Here is a 21,142-nt window from a genome sequence, read left to right as displayed (position 1 = left end):
GAGTGCAGTGGTGTGATCTCAGCTCACTGCAACCTTCGCCTCCTGGGTTCACACAATTCTCCTGCCTCAGCCTCCTGAGTAGGTGGGATTACAGGCACGCACCACCATGCCCAGCTAATTTTTGTATTTTTAGTAGAGATGGGGTTTCACCATGTTGGCCAGGATGGTCTTGATCTCTTGACCTCGTAATCTGCCTGCCTCAGCCTCCCAAAGTGCTGGGATTACAGGCGTGAGCCACTGCGCCGGGCCTAGAAAATACTTCTAAAACATCTAGCTCAATAAAGGATTAGTAATGATAATGAGACATACATATCAGGTAGCCTCCTTGGTTACCATAACCTCTTCCCACCATCCTGGTCAAACACTAGGAATGAAAAATGCAGGGACTGGGGTTCCTGAAACTCAAGACTCACATAGTGTCACAGTCAGTAGAGTTCCAGCCAAGCGGTCTTTGCTGCCTGGCACCCCTCAGGAATGAGCCAGAAGAAGACCCCAGCCCAGGGAGAGGTCACGAGATGCCACCCACCCTTTTTCTTCTGTCTGAGGTTGTTCTGCATCCAATCATTGCCTTGTTTTACACCTCTCTGGTGAAATTTCTAAGCTTCCTTTCAGTTCTAAAATCCAAGGTCCATGAAGCAAAACTCAAAACACAAAACACAAAAAGTCAAACCCCAGCAAAGGGGTTCAAAGTCATCATTCCTGAACTTCACTGTGAAGAGAAAAATGTACTCGGGCACAAGCTTCTTCTAACTGAGCTTTCACACCTGTGCATTCACGCGCAGGGGTTTCGCTGCCTTGGACACCAAATGAGCATTCCTTGGCTTGAAAACTCTCTTAAGGCTGACAGCATCCTTTTGAATTTGGATACATAAAATTGTGACTATCCAAAGGAGGCACATGGCTTTGTTTTTCCAACTTTAGTGACACAGTTAGCTAAATGGTGAGCTCTTGAGGGCTGGGACCATGTCTTTTCACACCTGTATTCCCAGCCCCTAGCACAGAACCTTCACCACTGAAGCTTGTGGAACGAATGGCTGAATGAACACATCTGATGGTGTTTTCCCACAGCATTTTCTGTATCTCTCCTCTAACTCATGAATTACACTGCAGTTAGCACAAAGGTACACTACATGCCAAAATGGACTAAATGACATGCAGAAGAAATTCAATTATTAAAAACAAAAATAAAACACAGTCCCTATCACATCTTTAGGATGAAAAAGGTGTTAGTCCTGGTGGGGGGGGGGCGGGCAGCCTGGGGTGATGGACGTCACAGCCTTCTGCCACCCCTTTATGAACTGGCAAGCCTGGCCAAGGTACTTATTGACTCTGAGTCTGTTTCTCCACCTAAAAAACGAAGAGCGTTAAGAACGCGGCTCTTACGGGGCTGTGCTGAGCAGGACTGCTTGTTTCAGGGATGAATGCTGGGAAGGGTCCCCTGATTTGGAAGACCTACTGGCTCATGTGTCCCGAATACACTCTGATTGTCCCTCTTCCAGTTCAGTTAACATCAGCTGTTCATCGCAGATTGCAAGGGCCTTGCCCATCGCTACAGGATTTTGTAATCCCTCCAGGCTAAATTGCAATTAACTTGCTCTGTTGGGGCTGCCTAGGAGTCCTGGGCAAGGGCAGGACCTGAAGCCTGTCACCTGAGCAGTCTGAGTCACTGTGCCCACACCCCAGTCCTGCCGAGGGCCTGCACAGGTTACCACCTCCAGTGGCAAGCCCTGAACCTCCCTGGGACTCTACTATCTCCAGGATGACCTGGACACACCTTCCTGTGGCACATCCTGGAGCTTGTTGTTCCTGGGTGACAGTCACAGGAGCAGGTAAAAAGTGGCTCAGAAGCCTTAAGGATGGCTCTGCAGAGGACGGGGCCTGCTGGTCCCAGTTCCTCATCGGAGAGAGGATGGAAGCTACCCTCCTGACCAGGACTGGGTTCCCTAGTATCATGTGAGGAGTACTTGGCATTTCTGAAAAAGACTTTCTTTTTTCTGAAGCAGGGTCTTGCTCTGTCACCCAGGCTGCAGTGCAGTGGCACAAACATGGCTCACTGCAGTCTCGACCTCCTGGGTTCAAGTGATCCTCCCACCTCAACCTCCCAAATAGCTGAGACCACAGGCGCGTGCCACCACACGTAGCTAATTTTTATTTTTTGTAACAGATGGGGTCTCACCAGGTTGCCCAGGTTGGAGGTCACACTTTATTGCCCAGGCCACTCTTGAACTTCTGGCCTCAAGCTATCCTCCTGCCTTGGTCTCCCAAAGTGCTGATGATATAGTTTGGTTCTGTGTCCCCACCCAAATCTCATCTTGTAACTCTCACAATTCGCACGTGTTGGTGGGGGGCCAGGTGGGAGGTGATTGAATCATGGGGTCGGGTCTTTCTTGTGCTGTTCTCGTGATGGTGAATGGATCTCACAAGATCTGATGGTTTTAAAAAGGGGAGTTCCCCTGCACAAGCTCTCTTTTTGCCTGCTGCCATCCATGTAAGACAGGACTTGCTCCTCCTTGCCTTCCACCATGATTGTGAGGCTTCCCCAACCACGTGGAACTGTAAGTCCAATTAAATTTCTCTAGTAAATTGCCCAGTCTCGGATATGTCTTCATCAGCAGCGTGAAAATGAATACAGCTGGGATTACAGATGTGAGCCAATGCGTCCAGCATTGACTTTATTTTCTTAGAACCACTTTAGGCTCACAGCAAAATTAAAAGGTACAGAGAATTCCCATATACCGCCTCTGCTACACCAAGGCACAGCCTCCTCCACTATCAACACCCCCCACCAGAATGGTACATTTGTGACAATGGATCAAGCTACATCGCCACATTATCATCCCCCACAGCCACAGTTATGTTACAGTTCACATGCACATTGTATGGGTTTGGACGGATATATGATGCCATGTGTCCAGCATTCTAGGATCATAATTTCCTTGCCCTAAAAATCCTCCGCAGCACTTCCTTTTCATTTTCTCCTCTTGTATGTGTGGAGGGAGAGAAGAAAAATGCATTGCACGCCTGCTGTCAGGTATTTTGCTGAGCCGCATTTCATTTAATCCTACAACCACCCTTTGGTCAAGGAAGACTTGAAAACAAGGCCCTGGGAATGAGTCTGCTGAGATCCCAGTGGCCAGGGGACAGTTACAAGGAAAACCTAGGGAGACATGCAGACGAATTCAGAATCAAGCTTTCAAGCAAGGTGGGTGAAGAGGTCTCATCTACTGAATGCAGTGCTGGGAGTCAAGGGAACCCCAAGTGCGGGGGGCGGGGTGTAGCCACAGGAGAGCATCCCTGGTCAGACACCTTCATCCTGGGATATACCTGAGGCCTTCAGAACACGGGTTCTTGCCTGGGTGTGGTCTGTTCATTTGTATTCATTTAAGAATCTGTTAGCTGAGCATGGTGATGTGGACTTGCAGTCCCAGCTACTCAGGCGTCTGAGGCAGGAGGATCACCTCAGCCCAGGAGGTCAAGGCTGCAGTGAGCTTTCATTGTGCCACTGTACTCCATCCTGGGTGACAAAGCAAGACCCTGTCTCTACTTTAAAAAGAGGAGAGAAAGAGGGGGATAGAGATAGAGAGAGAGAAAGAGAGACAGTGAGCGAGCAAGCTGTACCTTCCTTGTGCCTGGCACTGTCCTGGTGCTATAGGAATACAAAGATGAAGGTTCCCTTCAGAGGTCCTAGGGTTGAATGGGGAAAGTGACATACCCCAAAACACAAGTAGACTTTGATGAGCACAGAGAGCGCTATGAAAATTCAGAAAATGGAGATTGCTTCGGGGGGCCGGATCAGGACAGGCTGGAGAAGTGGATGGCACCTGTGGTGGGCCTTGAAGCCAGTGGCTGGAGAAGGGAAGCCTGGTCGGAGCCACAGATATGCACCAGGGGAGGGACTGCGGGCAGGAGGCAGAGCCGGGAGTGCAGGTCCGGGGGAGCAGCATTACCGAGGAAACAATGGGAGATGCAGGGCAGTACTGTCCAGGCAGGGGTCAGACAGAGGGGTGTCGAGCTGGGAGCTTCCTGAAGGTGAGGACCTACCTAGTGTACAATGGTGGCAGACACTTGATTAGGTTGGACTGCTGATAACGCCTCTTGATGTTGGGGTGAGAATGAACAAGAGCATGGGGTGCCCATAATAACGGGGGGCAGGAGGCAGCCTGGAGAGGATGGGTTCCTCTTAGACCCACTGAATCTGATAGGCCCTCTGGACGGTCGGCTGGAGACACAAGACGAAAGCTTGAGAATAGTGGGGACAGAGATGCTGACCTGAGAATCACACAGAAGGCAGCAGAAACGCCGGCCATGCAGATGTATACAGAAAATGGATAGTGAGAGGACAGAACCCATGGCTCAGAAACACTCAAGGGTGTCCCATCTTCCCACACTTAGCTGACCGCAGGAGGAGAAGGAGCCAAGGAGTATTCAGAAAAGGCGGAGGCTTAGGAGCTGCATGGAGTCGACACAGTTGGAGAAGGAGACTAAACGGTCTGAGATGCAGTTACTCACCGGGGCTGCCACGTACCTCACAAAGGTGAAGACGAGGGTGCTTCCTTCCATCAAGGTGCTGGGGTCACTCTAGATTGCTCAAGACCTTGATTCTCTAAGGTTTGAAGGCCGGAGTCGGAGTTTCCCTTCAGGAGTTTTCCATGTAACAAATGTGTGTTGATACCTGTTTTTGTTCCATCCAGGTTCGAGGGGCATCCCCAGTTAGTGGGTGGAGGGAGGCTACCTGGAGGCCACCTCTCCTCTCCCATCTCTGTGTACCCCATGTGCAAACTCAGTAGATCCTCTGAAGACAGGAGAGGCGGGAGGAAGCTGAGCTTTATCTTCAGACTGACCTGTTAAGAGCCATTCCACGTAGGCGAAACACATTTCTAATGCATTCTATGTGGAGGAAGTCACATGCTATAATTTGGCGAATTTATCACAGAGTTAGAAATGCTGTTAAGTGTAGACAGATCCTCCTCAGGTTCAAGTCCAATGAGCTGGCAAAGAGCTTCTCACAGCTCATGCATGAATGCCAAAGGGGAGAGGCCACTTGCTAGCCACGGCGGAGGAGGCTGCATCCCGGGCATAAATGTACTGAGATTAACCCAGGACATGGCAGTACCTTCTAAATGACACACATTTGTAGAACTTGAATGTGGGTAGGCTTTGTAATGCGTCAGTCACTCCGTTGTCAACTGGCCTGGAGCCCGGAGTCGGTGTTCAATAAATGTTTTCAGAACAAATAACTGCTTTCAGCACCCACGCACCTTTTTCTAAGGAAACTCAACACAGAACATACAAACAGAAAATTTCAGCTATAACTGATTACAAAATTCTCCCGCCTAGCTAAAGACTTCACTGCTGCTTTCATTAAAAGTTCATTGCTAATGCCTGCACAACAGGCAGCTGAGCTTGGGAGGAAGTGCGCCTCACGCAGCCTGCACCAGCCCCCTACCCACCGGTCCACAGCAGGCGAGGCCCGGCCCCACCCACCCTTCTTTACCTGCCATCTTTCTCTGGCTTATTCCTCCCGTTTACTGGTTCCATGAAGGCTTTAAGTCATTGCAGTATACTCAGTATTTCCTAAATAGATCGCACACTTTTATGCAAGGAGTTTAGTCATCGACTTTACTAGGACACGGTACTAATTTGCTCATTAATAATCAAGCACTATAAAATCACACACGGAGCACCGGACCTGACCTCCTGCCCTGCCCGCCGGCACAACAGGCTCTGAAATGCAGCAGCTGCAGAACCACCAAGATAAACAGGGCGGTGACGAGGAGGTTCTTACTCCAATCTACGTACAGCTGCTGCCTGCTGATCCAAGGGCTGAGATCACTCGGACAGACCGTGCCGAAAGCCTTCTCTGATGCTGTTTCTCAGTAAACAGGTCTCAGCGTGTGTCTGCCAGTCAGTGAACAGGTGGAGGAGGAGGGAGGCAAAGGGATGGCCTCCGCTAGGAAAGAGATGCTCACTGGGATTTCATCTCTCAAAAGCATCAATATTTTCTACAAGTTGAAAACATTCTTTTTCAGACTTGCAGACAGCGTTTAAGAAGCGAACTCACCCAATTTCCCACCCACCTCTTGACTAAGTTGGAAAAGAAAATGCATTGAGAATGTCTCATGTGCGGCATACCTGAAAGTATTTGCTATAGCTCATCCGAATCATACTAACTCAAATTAATTGTGAAACTCTCTGCAGTTTGCCTGCTGCTTTCGAATCCATTCCGTTAAGAGTAACAATGACTGACAGGTGAAGAGCATCTGCAATCGGGAGCTTTGCAGGTGGAAGTGGCTGTGGCAAGGATGGAGGAAAAAGGGCGTGGGTTTGTGACTACAGTAGATAGTGGGCTGGGGCATCGCGGGGCCTCTGGGAACAGCATCAGTCTAGTTATAAAAAGGCTGAAAGCTGGGCGCAGTGGCTCACGCCTGTAATCCCGGCACTTTGGGAGGCCGAGGCGGGCAGGTCATCTGAGGTCAGGACTTTGAGACCAGCTTGGTCAACGTGGCGAAACCGTCTCTATTAAAAATACAAAAATTAGCTGGGTGTGGTGGTGCATGCCTGTAGTCCCAGATACTTGGGAGCCTGAGGCAGAAGAATCACTTGAACCTGGGAGGTGGAGGTTGCAGTGAGCCAAGATCACACCACTTCACTCCAGCCTGGGTGACAGGGCGAGACTCCATCTCAAAAAATAATAATAATAATAAATTAATTAAAAGGCTGCGAGGCCCTTCTGTAAAAGGGGTGATGATAATGGTTACCTCCTGGGTTGTTTGAGGACTAAATGAGTTGGCTTATTTGAAGTACTTGGAATAAGGCCAGGCATCCAAGACCTCATAAAATAATAATAATAATGCATTAAAATTAACAGAAAAGGAGAGAAGGTTGCTGCAGGACAACGCAGAAGAGTCTCTTCAGTGGACAAATATTTTCTTGGGAGCCTACTTTTCCTCTTTAAACTGAAAGAACCAAGGAAAGCACTGAATAATACTAAAATCAATGTATTTTTACCTGGTGAAATAATTCAAGGCAAAAACAGGGTTCATATGCTACTCATTTTTAAAGTATCAAGCATAAAATGCAGAGTATTTGTTTTGTTGTTCTGATTTCCACTTAGATCCAGAAAACCAAGTGGACTGAAAAACAGACAGAAAAATGAAAGCTGAGGGTATCTAGAGAAAAGAGTCTCCACCTCCTTTGGAACAAATCTGCTCTTTGCTAAGCATGTGACTCATTCTCAGGCTGCCCACTCAATTATTAAAATAATTCAGGAGGGGCCAGGAGCACTGGCTCACACCTGTAATCCTAGGACTTTGGGAGCCTGAGGTGGGCAGATCACTTTGAGCTTAGGAGTTTGAGACCAGCCTGGGCAACATGGCAAAACCCTGTCTCTACTAAGAATACAAAAATTAGCCAGGCGTGGTGGCCCGTGCCTGTAATCCCAGCTACTCAGGAGGCTGAGGCAGGAGAATCGCTTAAACCTGGGAGGCGGAGGTTGCAGTGAGCTGAGATCACACCACTGCACTCCCTCCTGGGTTACAGAATGAGATTCCCTCTCCTAAAAACAAAAACAAAAACAAAAGAAACCAAACAAACAAAATATTCAGGAGGCCTTTCTCCAGCCTATGAAAACAGTCATCACCACATTCTACATTCTCTCAGTAAAAGTTGCATGTGGACCAGGTGTAGTGGCTCACAACTGTAATCCCAGCACTTAGGGAAGCCAAGGCGGGAGGATCACTTGAGGCCAGGAGTTCAAGACCAGCCTGGGCAACATATCAAGACCGTGTCCCTAGAAAAAATAAAAACATTAGCCAGGTGTGGTGGCACATGCCTGCAGTCCCAGCTGCTAGGGGGAGGCTCAGGCAGGACGATTGCTTGAGCCCAGGAGTTCGAAGCTGCAGTGAGCTTTGATCAGGCCTGTGCATTCCAGCCTGGGCAACAGAAAGAGACCCTATCTCTGAAAAAAAAAAAAAAAAAAAAAAAAGAAAAAAACGACAGTTGCAAGTCAACAATCTTACAGTCCAGCTGCGTTGGAATTCCTAACTCCCTTCCGCACCTCCCTCCTCTGGTCTTCCCACCCAGCCCCTGCACTCATGTCTGACCTAAATGCATTCCACCTGCCTCCTAAATACACCTGCACACAATTTGGTATACTCTCCTGGCTCTAATTTTTACTGGTAAAGGAAGTTAAAACAAAAGGCCAAAAAAAAAAAAAAAACAGCATCTATTTATTTTTGAAAGTTAGCTCCCCTTAGGTTCCATGCATTCCACTTCTTTCCGGATCCCTGGTTTCACAGGCAAGATGAGACAGGCAGAGAGAATTTGGGCATGTGCCCTCTGTGGAGAAAGTGACTTCAGAAACCTCTGAGGCTTTATTAGCCTGGGATTCTAAACTCGGGGGGACATGAAAAATTCGGAGACGAGTCATCAGGCTCTATATTCATAAGACTCTTCTCTGTGTGTGTGTGTGTGTGTGTGTGTGTGTCTTTTCAAACAAATAGCACTGTGCAGTATCCTTAGAGACTACAGCCAAATGTCCTTCATGTATTTTCTCTACATTTCAAGAATCTCGGGACCATGCTTCTTCCTATCTAATGTGTGACCTTGAGAGTTAAAATCAAGAGGAAAAGGTCGCCGAATTGGGGGCAATTTTGAGTTCCCGTCACCAGCCACAATCTCTGTATCAAACGGAGGACAACACACCGCCTGGGCGGCAGGGCCAGGCAGCCTCAAGGCCTCCATGGTAGGCTGGGGACATGGGGACCTGGGGAAAGGGGGTGCAGGGAAATTTGGAACTAGGAGGGGAACATGAGAAAGAGGGAACAAACGCGTAGGCGGATGAAGAGGAATAGCAGGAGGAGATGAAGGCGGCGCAGAGGGCAGAACGGCAGACACAGGGCTGGGAAGGTGGCAGGGCTGGACTCCAGAACCTCAGCTGAGCGTTTTCTTCTCCTGTGTCCCAGGGATGGTGTGAAGTGTCTGCAGGCATCCTAGTGAACCCACAGGGAAAGTTCGGCTGCCACACAGGGAAACGGGCCAAGGCGCGGCAGGCGAGGGCAGTACAAGCATGGTGCTGCAACACTACTCTGGGAGCAGGGCTGAAAGGTGTCTTTTGCTCTAAGGACTTTCATAAGGCAGTCCCAATCCAAAGACTGACTTTAGTTTCACGGCCTTAGCCTCTCAGTTTCTTAAGCCTTCTGAGGACCTCCTGATCATGACGAATAAGTCACTATCTACAGCCATGTGACAGATAAATCAGTATTAGGTGATTTTTTCTGAAGGACCCCCAATGGGAAACATATGAGAGTACCCACACTCGGCACAGGAACGGCAAGAGTCCTCCTGTGAGAGCTGAGAGATGACAGTGGCCCTGAGTCTGTCCACTGCTGAAGCTTGGCAGAGGCGGGGGAAGCGCTCAGAACAGTCGGCTGCCACTGCTTAGTGGAGGGGAGGGCGTTAACACGTTTCCCCATCAAAACCAAAACATAACAAAAAACCTCTCTGATTTGGGAATGTAATCATATAATTTCTACTTGGCAAAAATGTTGGTTGGCTATAGAACAAAAAGAACAATCTGAATCCAAGCTATTGCCTCTTAATCCTTTAATTAGGCTGAGTCTTTCAGAAGAAAGCACCATTCATTGTTACTGAGGGGAACCGAGAGCAAATGGAGATAGTGACACACACACACACACACACACACAAATAGACGCACGCATGCACACACACGTGTGTATACTTACATGAATGCATGTATTTGTAATGATTATAATTAAACTCTCTTGCTGAAGGGCTCAGAGTTTACAAAAAAATTTATTTGTGTCTGAGAGCCACGATTTAGAACATTAAAAAGGTCCTCCTGGGAATGTAACTTGGGGGAAATGTGGCGACAGGGCAGGACTCGGCAGCCCATGGGCATGTCACAAGACGCGTCCAGGCGCTCTGGGGTGAACTCTGCTCTGACTTCAGGCCAGAGGTGTCTGCCCCCGTAGCGCCCTGACAGCTTAGTGGTCAGAAGGCCCCAGCTGGGAAGGATTCATTTGGAATCTTTCTTCTTCTTCTTCTTCTTTTTCACTAGCGTTTCTTCTAGCGTAGCGTCCTCTGCTATCTCTACTGGTTTTTGCAGGTTTTTCTTCCCTCTCCTCTTTTTGGGCTTCAGGGTGAAGTCCTGGCCCTCAAGCGGCTGCACACGGTCCCCTGCATCCTCAGCAGAGGCCTCGGAACTCTGGTCCCAGCAGGGGCCTCTGAGCTGCTCTTCTGCTGGCGCACTCTTCTTCTTGGCCACTCGCTCCTGGGCCTCGGCCCTCTCAGGCTTTCCCTCCGTGTGCCTCTTGGCCTTAGGCTGGGGGTAACTTTCCACATCTTTACCTGTGGCCTCTTTGTTTCTTTTCTTCCCCCTTTTACGTTCCACCTGCGTCTCGGAAATGTCAGACCCTGGAAGTGGAACCTGGGGCTTGTTCTTCAGGGCTTCCATCCGCTTGGCAAAGTACTCCTGGATGGTGAAGGCGCTGGTTGTCGTGGTTTCGTTCTCATCTGGAGTGGAGGGACTGGCATCGCCCTATGGTGGGCAGAAGAGTTAAAAGGCAGGTAAGCATCAACTGTTCACCCCTCACCGCACCCAGGAGGCACTCACACCCGGCGCCCACACCCAGCACCCACACCCGGCGCTCACCCGGCACCCACACCCGGCGCTCACACCCGGCACCCACACCCGGCACTTAGGAGACAAGGCTGATGCCAAGCTCCCTTTGGCCTCTCTCCCTTCTGGTCGGCCTGAACTGCAGGCCCGGAGCAAGGCGGCCACACACTCCAGCTGAGTACTAGGTGGGGTGGCAGATGACAGGCAGCAGCTAATGTCAGAAGGGAGCAGGCAAGCCGCCTCGATGGAATTCTGAGTAAACATCTCCCTAGAAACAAGTGTTGTGGTGACTAAGATCCCAGAATCTCCCATCAGAAACAGGGACACTGGTGTTCCAGAGCTTGGTGATTTTGTTAGACACTGATTTCACCTTCATTATGGGTTACATGGGCCTCTGTGTTGATCTGAAACTTAGACTCCACCTGGATAGGTTAACCTTCCATGAGGACAGGAGCTACATTCTACCCTGGAACCTGGCTTTCCGGGGGGCACCCTTTCTCCCCCAAAGGTGGAGTGTGGCCGCTCTGGCAGCTGCTCCTGAAGGGAGGACAGAGTGGAGACTCTGTGTGTCTCAGCCTCCTCCCTGAACGAACGGACCAGCTTGGGGGCTTCTTTCCCTCAGCTGGGGGTGGGGAGTAGGGAAATGCCCCCTCCTTCCCTAACAAAAACTAGATACTGAGGACTGTGTTTGGGCTGCTTTTAAATGTGAGTCACTCACACATAACAGCTGGGATTTGGATTTTAATTTTAAATAAGTATATCGCATTGTCAGGTAGTATCTGCTATAAGAAAAAATGTGAAAAATGTATACATCTGAAAGTACATTTTGCTGTATGTAAAGCTTGAGAAGCGAGAGAAAATTCCTAAGGGGAGAGGCTGGGATAAAGAATGAAATGCTGGAATCGCCATTTGCGTTGAGGCTGGCAGTAAGGTGAAAAGGCGTGCCTGTGAGGCAGGAAGCGCCTTCGAGTTGAAGACTATAAGCAATATGCTCGTAGTCAAATCAATGTCTGCAGCAACTCTGCCCACAGAGACTCTGGAAGTAAGTCATTAAGCAATCGTGCTAAACTTAGGTTTTCATAGTCACCCAGCTTCTTCCTTCATACTCATTTATCTCACAAGAAGAGGCTGGGTGTTCCACGCTTTCAGGTTGGGAGGGTGGGAAAGGGCTCTTGAATAAAGCAATCTCCAAATCAGGATTCTACTAATGATCCTAAACTTGGATGGCAAGGTTCTGCTTGTGCAGGTAACTGAATTACAAACCACCTATAAACAGACCCTGTATTGTCTCCACACAGTGGTCCTCAAAAACCAGCTCAGTGGAATCCAACATAATGTCCCATTTGCAGTTCCAGCAGAAATGATATTATTATATATCAATGGACAATTGGGCCTTCAGTGGCAAGTGCCTCAGACAGCTTTCACCAAAGGGTACATTTAAAAAAAAAAAATCATGTGGTCCATTCTGGAATTTCAAAATAGGCAGAACATGAAGAATAAATCAACTGAGTTTTGGGAAGAGGTTTTAATTTTATCTATTACTATTCAATTTGTGCTGGAATTCCATGGGGTGATTTTGAGAAAAATAAAAAAATATCTGCCCCAGGAGATTTGTCTTTTTGTTCTTCAAATGTTGAAAAAGAGCTGAAATGCTGCACAGCAGAATGAAGGATCTTCTCAAGGCTCTCCTGGCACAAGCCAATCCCAGGCTCATGAAAGAGAAAGATCCTGCCTCCCACAGACGGGCACCCTCACAGCCACACAGGGACAGGCTCGGTGACTAGGCACCCTCACAGCCACACGGGGACAGGCTCAGTGACCAGTCACCCGCATAGCAACACAGAGTCGGTGATGATGGCTGGCTCGTTTATGCAACATAAGTCTCACTGACAGTTTCGTAGCACTACAGGAGCCTGCAGTCTGTAGGCCACTCTTTTGGAATGTATTTGTGAGGTTGGAACGCACATCTGAGTCGAATCCTATGACTCCTTACCTTGCTCATCTATTTATTACCTTGTGAATTCCTGATTTTAATCACAAGAACTAATTGCTGGTATTAATCACATTTTTTATTATCAGGAAATACAAGACCATTTTTGAGTCACTTGTTGAATTCAGTGGGTCTTCCTAACTCCAGAAAGTAAGTATGCTCATAATCAACTCCTGGGATGTAAGTTTAATAGGCACGGGCCACTGCACAGGCTTGGCAGGGCATGGAGACAGGCTAGAGAGGGGCCAGCACCTGAGTCCTACTTCTTCCCAACAAAGTGCTGGCCACACAATGACTGGCTAGAGAGAGCTGCTTAACGGAGGGGTAGCCACCCTCCCACATCACAGAAATGTGCCTATTTTACAAGACCATGGACTCAAAGGAAAAATACGTTGAAAGTCTGACTCCTGCAGGAGCAATGGCCAGGACTCATCTTTTATACACCAAAGTCAGAAACTCAGTTTCACTGCATTTCTGCTTCTGCATTCTTGACCATGGCATCACATAAAAATATACACATCTTTTCAAGAAAACTAACGCTTTTATATCTAGTCTCTATCAAAGTAAACAAGTATTGAGAAAAACAAGTTACTTCTAAGCATTTTGAAATGACAATAACTTGCATTTTCCCACATTTCCATTAAACACACAATACAACCTCAAAAAATAATATCTGTAATATTTAAATGCGACATTCACTGCTTCATAAGTGTTGAGAATGTCTGTTTGCTAACTGTGTTCCAAAAACTAATGAAACAAATTTAAGAGGAACTTGAAAACTTCTGGTTCCATATAAAATACTACCAAGAAATATGGTTAATCATCTTGCCAAATGTGATTTAAGCTCAGGGATTCAGGAAATGTCTCTCTTTGTTTTTTAAATTCCAGTGCTTGCTGTTCAGCTAAAGGAGGTTTTTGCCACTAATGGCAAAAACCGTGATTACTTTTGCACCAACCTAACAAAATAAGCAGGACTGGCCTTGTCTGTTCACAGCAAGCCTCACGGTCCTCTCCCTTCCTTCAGTGCTAATGAGTGCATTGCATGTGTCATAAACACTTGATGACTGAATTTCCCAAATGGTAAGTGGGCCTTAATTTCTACCCAATCAATAAGTACTTGTGGCTTTGAACTGAGATGACTCCGGAGCACCTGTTCCCCAGTTCACAGAGCCCTGAGAGTTTAAAGCCAGGCCCATGGGATCACTCTGCTCAATCACGTGAGGAAGCTTCACCCAAAGTGATCCGGCCTGGGTATCCCGAGGAAGGCAGCTATCACCACCGTGCCAGGCACCTGATATCAAGCGGCATCTCAGCCGACTCTTACGGCAACCTGAGGAGAGGCGTCCTCTCCACACGACACAGGCAGAGAGTGAGACTCCTAGCACTTAATCCGCAGAAGGTCTCACAGCCGGAACACGGCAGGAGAGAGACAGCCCTAAGGCTGCCGGGTGCAAAGCCCTTGCTCCCTGTACCACAGGACCCCGACTCCTAGCTCCCATCTCATGGACTGCCTTGTCACCTTTCCTCTCTCTTCAGAAGCCACCCCAAAACTAAAGTATTTATCAATTAGTCACATAATCCAGAGACTAAGGTCTACACTCACCTAAGCTGACTGATGTAGAAAAAATATCCACAGAAATAGTACTTTCAAAAGAGAAAAAAAGTACATCATCTCGGTTTGCAATTCATATAAATAAAAAACACCCTGAAGCCAGGCTTAAAGAGTTTTAGAATTTATCAAACTACCATGTACATTCACTTGAAAAAGTGTGACTGTTTTAAAGCAGAGAGTAAAATCCAAGTCCAAACCTTCCACCCAGGCAAGAAGCCCTCTCAGGCAGATGCTGGACAGCTTCCACCTGGACACTGCCAATATGGAAAGGTGGCTGCTCTGGTTGCCTGACTCAGTTTCCTCATCAGCAACAGGTCAATTCAGGTGGTTCATGGGCGTACACTGTGTGTCACGATTAGAGCTGGAGAATCTTAACGCCATCTCTGGCAATCCCGAATCACCACTGAGGAAAAAACAAAGAATGGGCACAAGGGCAAGCTGCCCCTGCAGAGAGTCCCTACAGGTATCAATTACAATACACCACAGTCCTCTCCGGTCCCTGAAAGATGCCTGAAGCTACATGTATCAACTCTTCTCAGGTGTCTACAGAATTAGAGTCTCTCTGCTTCTCTTAGGATCCTCCATCTGGAGACTCTGCAGCTCCATGAGTATCTGTGCAAGCTCCTCTGGGCTTACGGAGGACTTTGCTCTTGTGTCATTCAAACATGTATACTGAGATGGATTATTTGTAAAATGCCCAGAGAGGATGCTCCATTATTCTCAAGAGAATCTTTTGGGGCAAGGAAATGAAGCAGTTTGCACAGAGACCTTACTGAAGTGCCTGGAGCAGATGCACCTTACTATAGAAGCCCCCTACTTATGATCAACACGCCAGTCCAGGGAATGGGCTTCAAAGGCAAGTCTTTCCGCTGGCCAGCCTTGCCCATACATCACTACTGATCTTAAGTGACGGGATGGTGGAAGCTTTCTGATTTCCACATTAAGACACGGGAGGTCATGCTGCAACAGTAATCCTTCAATGAACTTTGTTAACAAAGTAGACACCCAGAGCTCAAGGGTAATGTATTTAGCAACTGGGGTTGTGAGCCCTGATGGCTATTGCCTGTGATGAACAAACGCTCACTGCCACCACAGCCTGTCTGTCATCAGCCTGTGCTGGGTTAGTCTGTGAAAAGTTAAGAAAGCTTGGCAAGTGAGTGGTTTGACAAAACATTCTGTATCTTTTCCAAACTTTTCAGTGGGGCAGTTCTGACAAACACAAATTATGTCTTCATGTATCCCTTCAGGTATGAAGTGACTCTGTGTGACTCCTCAAAACAAAGGGATTGTGGAGACCCCACTGTCAGCTGAGTGAGTACTTTAAACTCCTCCAACAGAAGGCGCAGGATGAACTGACCCAGTCACTCCCTATGCTGGCCTATGATGTTCTTCCACATCCCCTGTACACAGTCCCGTGCATCACTTTCTTGAAGATCAAGTGTGAGACTGCTTCCTTCCACAAGTCCAATTCCATGTGAACATCCTTTCTTGTTTATTCCCCATAACAGCAACTTGTTGCTTCTATTTTCTGTATTTGTTTAATTTGCTTTGCTACCATCTTCCCAAGGAAACAAGTTTCTTGAGGACAGGGGCCATTTATATTTCATTCGTATTCATACAATCCACAACCTCCCTAATGAGGAACAAGGCACAGTAAGTGCTCAACAAAGGCACAAAGACACCAAACCCAGCTGGACCAAGGCTGTGAAGAGTTCTCACTACCACCCACTGGTCCCAAATGCTTTGTGTTTGTCAGCACGAACTTGTCTGCACATCAGGCAGGTCTAATGTCCAGGAGGGGCATGGGAGGGTAAGAAGAGAATCAGCATTTTGAGTGCAGATTCTTCCCATCCACATGAAACCACCCCCTTCTCATCAGATAGCACCTTCCCTTGCCTCATGATGCAAACTGCTTCTCTAACTACTGCAGGGTACATCTGAGTGTCATCCGCTGTCAGCCAGTTCCTTCCTGGCCCTTAGCAATAAATAGAAACTCAGTCCAGTGATCCATCCATTTTTCCTTCTGCTCTATCATTCCACATGTTACCATAGTTGCCTTGGAGGGGATAAGTCAATTGGAAAAAAGCAAGGTACTGTGTGGTATGGAAACTGCCATGTTCTTTTTGTGGGATTAGTTGAATACAAGCAATGCCAGTAGAGACTGAACTGTTCTTGCTAAAGAAGAGAACTGTTCTTGGTAAAGAGAAGAGAGTTCTCGGGCATATCAGATACAAAGGTAAGCAGCTCATTTGGAGAACAGCAGTGTGATGGAAGTTCCACCAGCAGCCTCTGGTAGCAAGCTGTGAAGGCACAGCCTACATTATGTCTTAGCTGAAAACACAACCTGGGCAAGCTGGTTCTAGGGAGTCATTGAAATGCGTTTGCCACTGAAGGCTGAGCTAGGCAGTGATTCACAGTCGTTCGTTGGAAAGCCTGCCCCGAGCCACTATGGCGTGCGGCCCTGCTCTTCTCTCTATGGGACCTCTGTGGTTTCATGCTTTTCCTTCGTGGTTTCCACATAACTGAAAACATCCAGTGTTTTATTGACCAACAGCTATTTTTACACTCACAAAAAGCTTTTCAAGTGTGAAATATTGTACATTTTTCAAGACATTCATCGCTCATATCTGGAATTAGGCTAAACACACCAAGTCTCGGCAATGAGCAGCCTCAGGGAATTTGCCTGGGAGACGCAATCAGTTTTAGCATTAGCAAGTATCACAAGAGTAAAAAACAAATATAAAACCCCACTGACTGAAGAGAATTGTGATTTGAAGTGGTATTAAAAAGCAAAGATATAATAACAGAATGAGAATTATGCAGCAACTCAACTGGAAAACACAGAAATTGTGTGTGCGTGCACATGTGAAACAGGTGTAAGAATCTGTGGCATGTATTAGAAGCCCACTCTGCAGGGGTTCCAGAGGGTTCTCTCTAGAACAGAGACTGCTGAACTATGGCCATGGGCCTAGTTTTTAATGATTTTTTAAAATCATTTCTAAATGGTTAGGAGGAAACAAAAAACTATTTTATGACATGTAAAAATTACATGAATTTCAAATACCAGTGTCCTTAAAGTTTTGAATTTCCTCAGTAAAAATCTTGTGAAAATTTGTTTTCTTTCTCATTATACAAGTACATACTATAGGTGCTAAGTAAATATTTACTGAATAAATGTATTATAAAATCGGCTCTGCGATTGTGAACACAATACTGCTGACTTTTGGAAGTGGCAGGTGCTTTTCAAGTGCACACACATGATATACCTTTATATACACACATGTACATATATACACGTATGGAACTGGAGGACACTGGGCTTTGACAAAGTCCTCAAGCTCTGTCTCCCGCCAGCGACAGAATGCCTACCTTTCTGAACTGTGTCAGCAAGCGGCAGAGAGGCTGCTAACTGTTGCCTGCTTTTGAGTTGCAAGATAGCAGACACAGAAAAAATTTGTTTAAAAAGTGATGTGACGTCAAAGAGAACTCTCAGCAACCCAGTAAGTATGCAGAGATATCTTTCTAATAATCAGGCATCAGAACTCCGCTTGGAATTTACAAACAGACACACCGGACACTGGAGAAGATAATGCGAACTAGAAGGGACAGAATAGCTTGGCTGGACTTTAGAAGAGAAATACACAGAATGCCAAATTCCTCATATGAAGGCCAATGCTTACAGAGCTGTTAATTTTATGTCTTTTCATTTTTATCTTTTCCCATATGACTAACCAGCTATTCCGATTGCCACTTATTAGGAAAAGCCGACATAAACATGTTTTAAAAGGATGGTTCTCTATGGCAACAGCTTCTCAAGTAACCAACATCAGGATCACTGACAAGAGTCATCCAGCCTCTGTGGAAAAAGAGGAAAGAGAAAGAGGAGCAGGTTTCCTGCCTCCCTGAAAGGTCCTCAGGCTCGGAGAGTCGCAGGGACAACCTTTCCTGACACACTGGCCATGGAAGATAAACGAGGCTCCTCCAGAGCTGGAGATGATCAATTTGATGTAGGCCCCAACTTCTGTGAATGATGTCTAAAAATAATCCAAATTCACTGCATTTTATAATTCCAGGTGGAATGGTTCTCTCCCCTGCTCTCCAGAGGCAGGACAAACAGCTTTGATAAACAGCTGAGACCCAGCACTGGCCTCTCGCAGAACAGAGCAGAAGCTTCCAGAGGGTTCTGTCTCTTCCATCTTTATTCCACAGGAAGAGGTGAAAATTGCTGAAGAACCATGACAACTCAAATGCAGGATCCTTACTATAGAAAGCACAGCAGTTCTTGAGGATTCTATTAAATCTAAAATCTTCTAATTTCTAAAAAGAATAAGGTCCTTTTTTTTTTTGAGACGGAGTTTCACTCTTGTTGCCCAGGCTGGAATGCAATGGCACAATCTCGGCTCACCACAACCTCTGCCTCCCAGGTTCAAGTGATTCTCCTGCCTCAGCCTCCCAAGTAGCTGGGATTACAGGCATGTGCCACCACGCCCAGCTAATTTTGTATTTTTAGTAGAGACAGGGTTTCTCCATGTTAGTCACGCTGGTCTCGAACTCCCCACCTCAGGTGATCCACCCACCTCGGCCACCTAAAGTGCTGGGATTACGGGCGTGAGCCACTGTGCCCAGCCAAATAAGGTCTTCTTAGAGAATAAAATATTTATTTTGAAACTAGGAATAGGGTATGCATAGTTATACGGAATAATTAAGTAGTAATGATTGTTTATAAAAAGAAGGTAAATTAGTTGACTAACAAAAAAAGTCTCCTCTTTCAATTCTTGTAAACTACATTAGGCTAATATTTTCACATACTCTTTCTTTCACCAGAAATCAATGTAGCAAATAAAAATATTTGAGAAATATTTTTAGGAGTAAATTTGGCAAAGCAAAGTCATTCTATGTTTAAAAGATACCGAAATTAGTAAGAACAAATAAAATTCCAAAATTAGTCATGTTAAAAAAGTAAATGACATAAAATAATACACCAGATAGTGCTCTTATCACAATAAAAAAAGACAATATACCGGCACAACTTATTTTTAGCATAGACAAAAACTAAACAACAACAAACCAACTACAAAGCCAATTCTACTCAAGAAAAACCCTAACCAGTTACACTGAGACTGTAATTCCAAGGAGCTCATAAAAAATAAAAATTGTTACTGCTATTAAATATACAATCCTATAACCTCTTCTGTTAGTTTTACATAAGCTATAATTTTTTATTTTATAAACAAAAAATATATTGAAAGCTTAAGTGAAAAAGTACAAGAAAGACTGTCTCCCTGCATGCTCAGAATCCAAAAGGGTTCTTGCAGCAAGACCTGCCTCGTTGGCAACAAAGCATTGCTTGCAGTCCTGATCCGACCCAACCACCAGAAACTGAATGCCCTCCAGCATGCTGCTTCTCAAACTATCAGGGGTAAAGGATTAGTTCTGTCTGTCTTGTGGGTTTTTTTGTTTTGGTTTTTTTTTTTTTGCCTTTAAAAATTTTGAATCCATTACAGGATTACAGGACAAGATTTTTCTAAAGTTAAAAAAGTTACCAGAAAAATGAAGTTTTAAAAAGACATCTAAAACCCAAGTCCTAAACTATTGTCAAACTACTAGAAAAGCTTCTAAATGCTTACTCTTAATTTCTGTCTCTATCTTGTCTATGGACCATACTTTGAGTGGCACTGCTATAAAATATCAGCTAGCAAAGGACAGAAAACAGGTACTCAATTTAAGATAGTAGAAGTGGCAATGGCCTGGCTGTCAGAAGATTGGAAGCACGACTGACAGAACGTGTGATCTAGGACAAGTCACGGGCCTTTCCAGGCCTCAAATGCAATCATTTGCAAGACAGAGAAATAGGGCTCCTCAGTAACTTTTTTCAACATAGTTTTTTGACATGCCTTTCTTCAAACACAATCTTAAACAGAAGGCCAATCTGCACAACATCTCAGGAAGCTTTGGCTGCAGCGCGGTGGGGGCAACCCAAAGCTCATGTCCCAACCCTCCCCTTGAATCCCCTTGTAAAAGCCCCTGGGGATGCTAGAACTCTATGGAATCCAGTTTGAAAATCAACAGCTACATTTTTAAGGTCCATTACAATTCTAGCATTCATTATAGCCTAGATAAGTCCATAGCACTCAGCAGAAGGAGAAGGCGAAAGCTTTCGAGAATAAAATTGGTCTTGGGCTGGGGGCGCTGGCTCACACCTGTAATCCCAGCACTTTGGGAGGCTGAGGCAGGTGGATCACCTAAGGTCAGGAGTTCGAGACCAGCCTGGCCAACATGGCAAAACTCCATCTCTACTAAAAATACAAAAATCAGCCGGGCATGGTGGTGCGGCCTGTAATCCCAGCTACTTGGGAGGCTGAGACAGGAGAATGTCTTGAACCTGAGAAGCGGAGGTTGCAGTGAGCCGAAGTCGTGCCACTGCACTCCAGCCTGGGTAACAGAGTGAGACTCCTCTCAAAAAATAAATAAATAAATAAATAAATATAAAATAAATTGGTCTTTAACATGATATAATATATATAATTCTTAACACTGTCATTAACCTTTGGAATGTCAACAATTGGCTGTCAGAATTGTACAGCCAACCAATTTCTTCCAAAAATAGTAACACAGAATCAAGACTGAACTCCTGCCTCAAATTGCTAACTGGGTCCTCTTGAGGCTCACAACAGCTGATGATGACCTCAGGCTGCCCACTCTTCCGGCTCTGCCTCGTGAGGTCAGGAAGGGACCACGAGGAAGGGGAAGCAAGGGATGGGATGGTGCTGCCCAGACCTGTCACCAGAGTCGCCACCCTGTTCCCTTCAGACTACGGCTGGAGACGCAGAGCTTTGCCTTCTCCGCCAACCCTTCCCCCACACTGCAACCCAAAGAAAGGTCCCCCTTCTTCCTGTTTTCA

The 21,142-nt window shown here is 46.4% G+C and overlaps 1 protein-coding gene across 5 annotated transcripts in view; it reads right to left on the bottom strand.

Annotated features, from left to right (window-relative positions):
* Positions 1-9,797: 9,797 nt before the first annotated feature.
* PINX1 (PIN2 (TERF1) interacting telomerase inhibitor 1) overlaps positions 9,798-21,142 on the bottom strand; it is a 73,877-nt gene continuing 62,532 nt past the window's right edge. For 4 of the 5 annotated variants that reach the window (XM_032162479.2, XM_058442397.1, XM_058442398.1 and 1 more), the window contains one exon: positions 9,798-10,558. In XM_032162479.2, coding sequence (XP_032018370.1) covers positions 10,037-10,558 — 522 coding nt within the window. In that variant the 3' untranslated portion in view covers positions 9,798-10,036. The remainder of the gene's footprint in view (positions 10,559-21,142) is intronic. The other variant, XM_032162482.2, reaches the window with a different exon arrangement.

The sequence above is a fragment of the Hylobates moloch genome, unplaced genomic scaffold, assembly GCF_009828535.3.
Source record: "Hylobates moloch isolate HMO894 unplaced genomic scaffold, HMol_V3 SCAFFOLD_8, whole genome shotgun sequence".
Classification (NCBI taxonomy): Eukaryota; Metazoa; Chordata; class Mammalia; order Primates; family Hylobatidae; genus Hylobates; species Hylobates moloch.
Note: the sequence above shows the minus strand (reverse complement) of the source record. Positions and strands in the feature narration are given on the sequence as shown.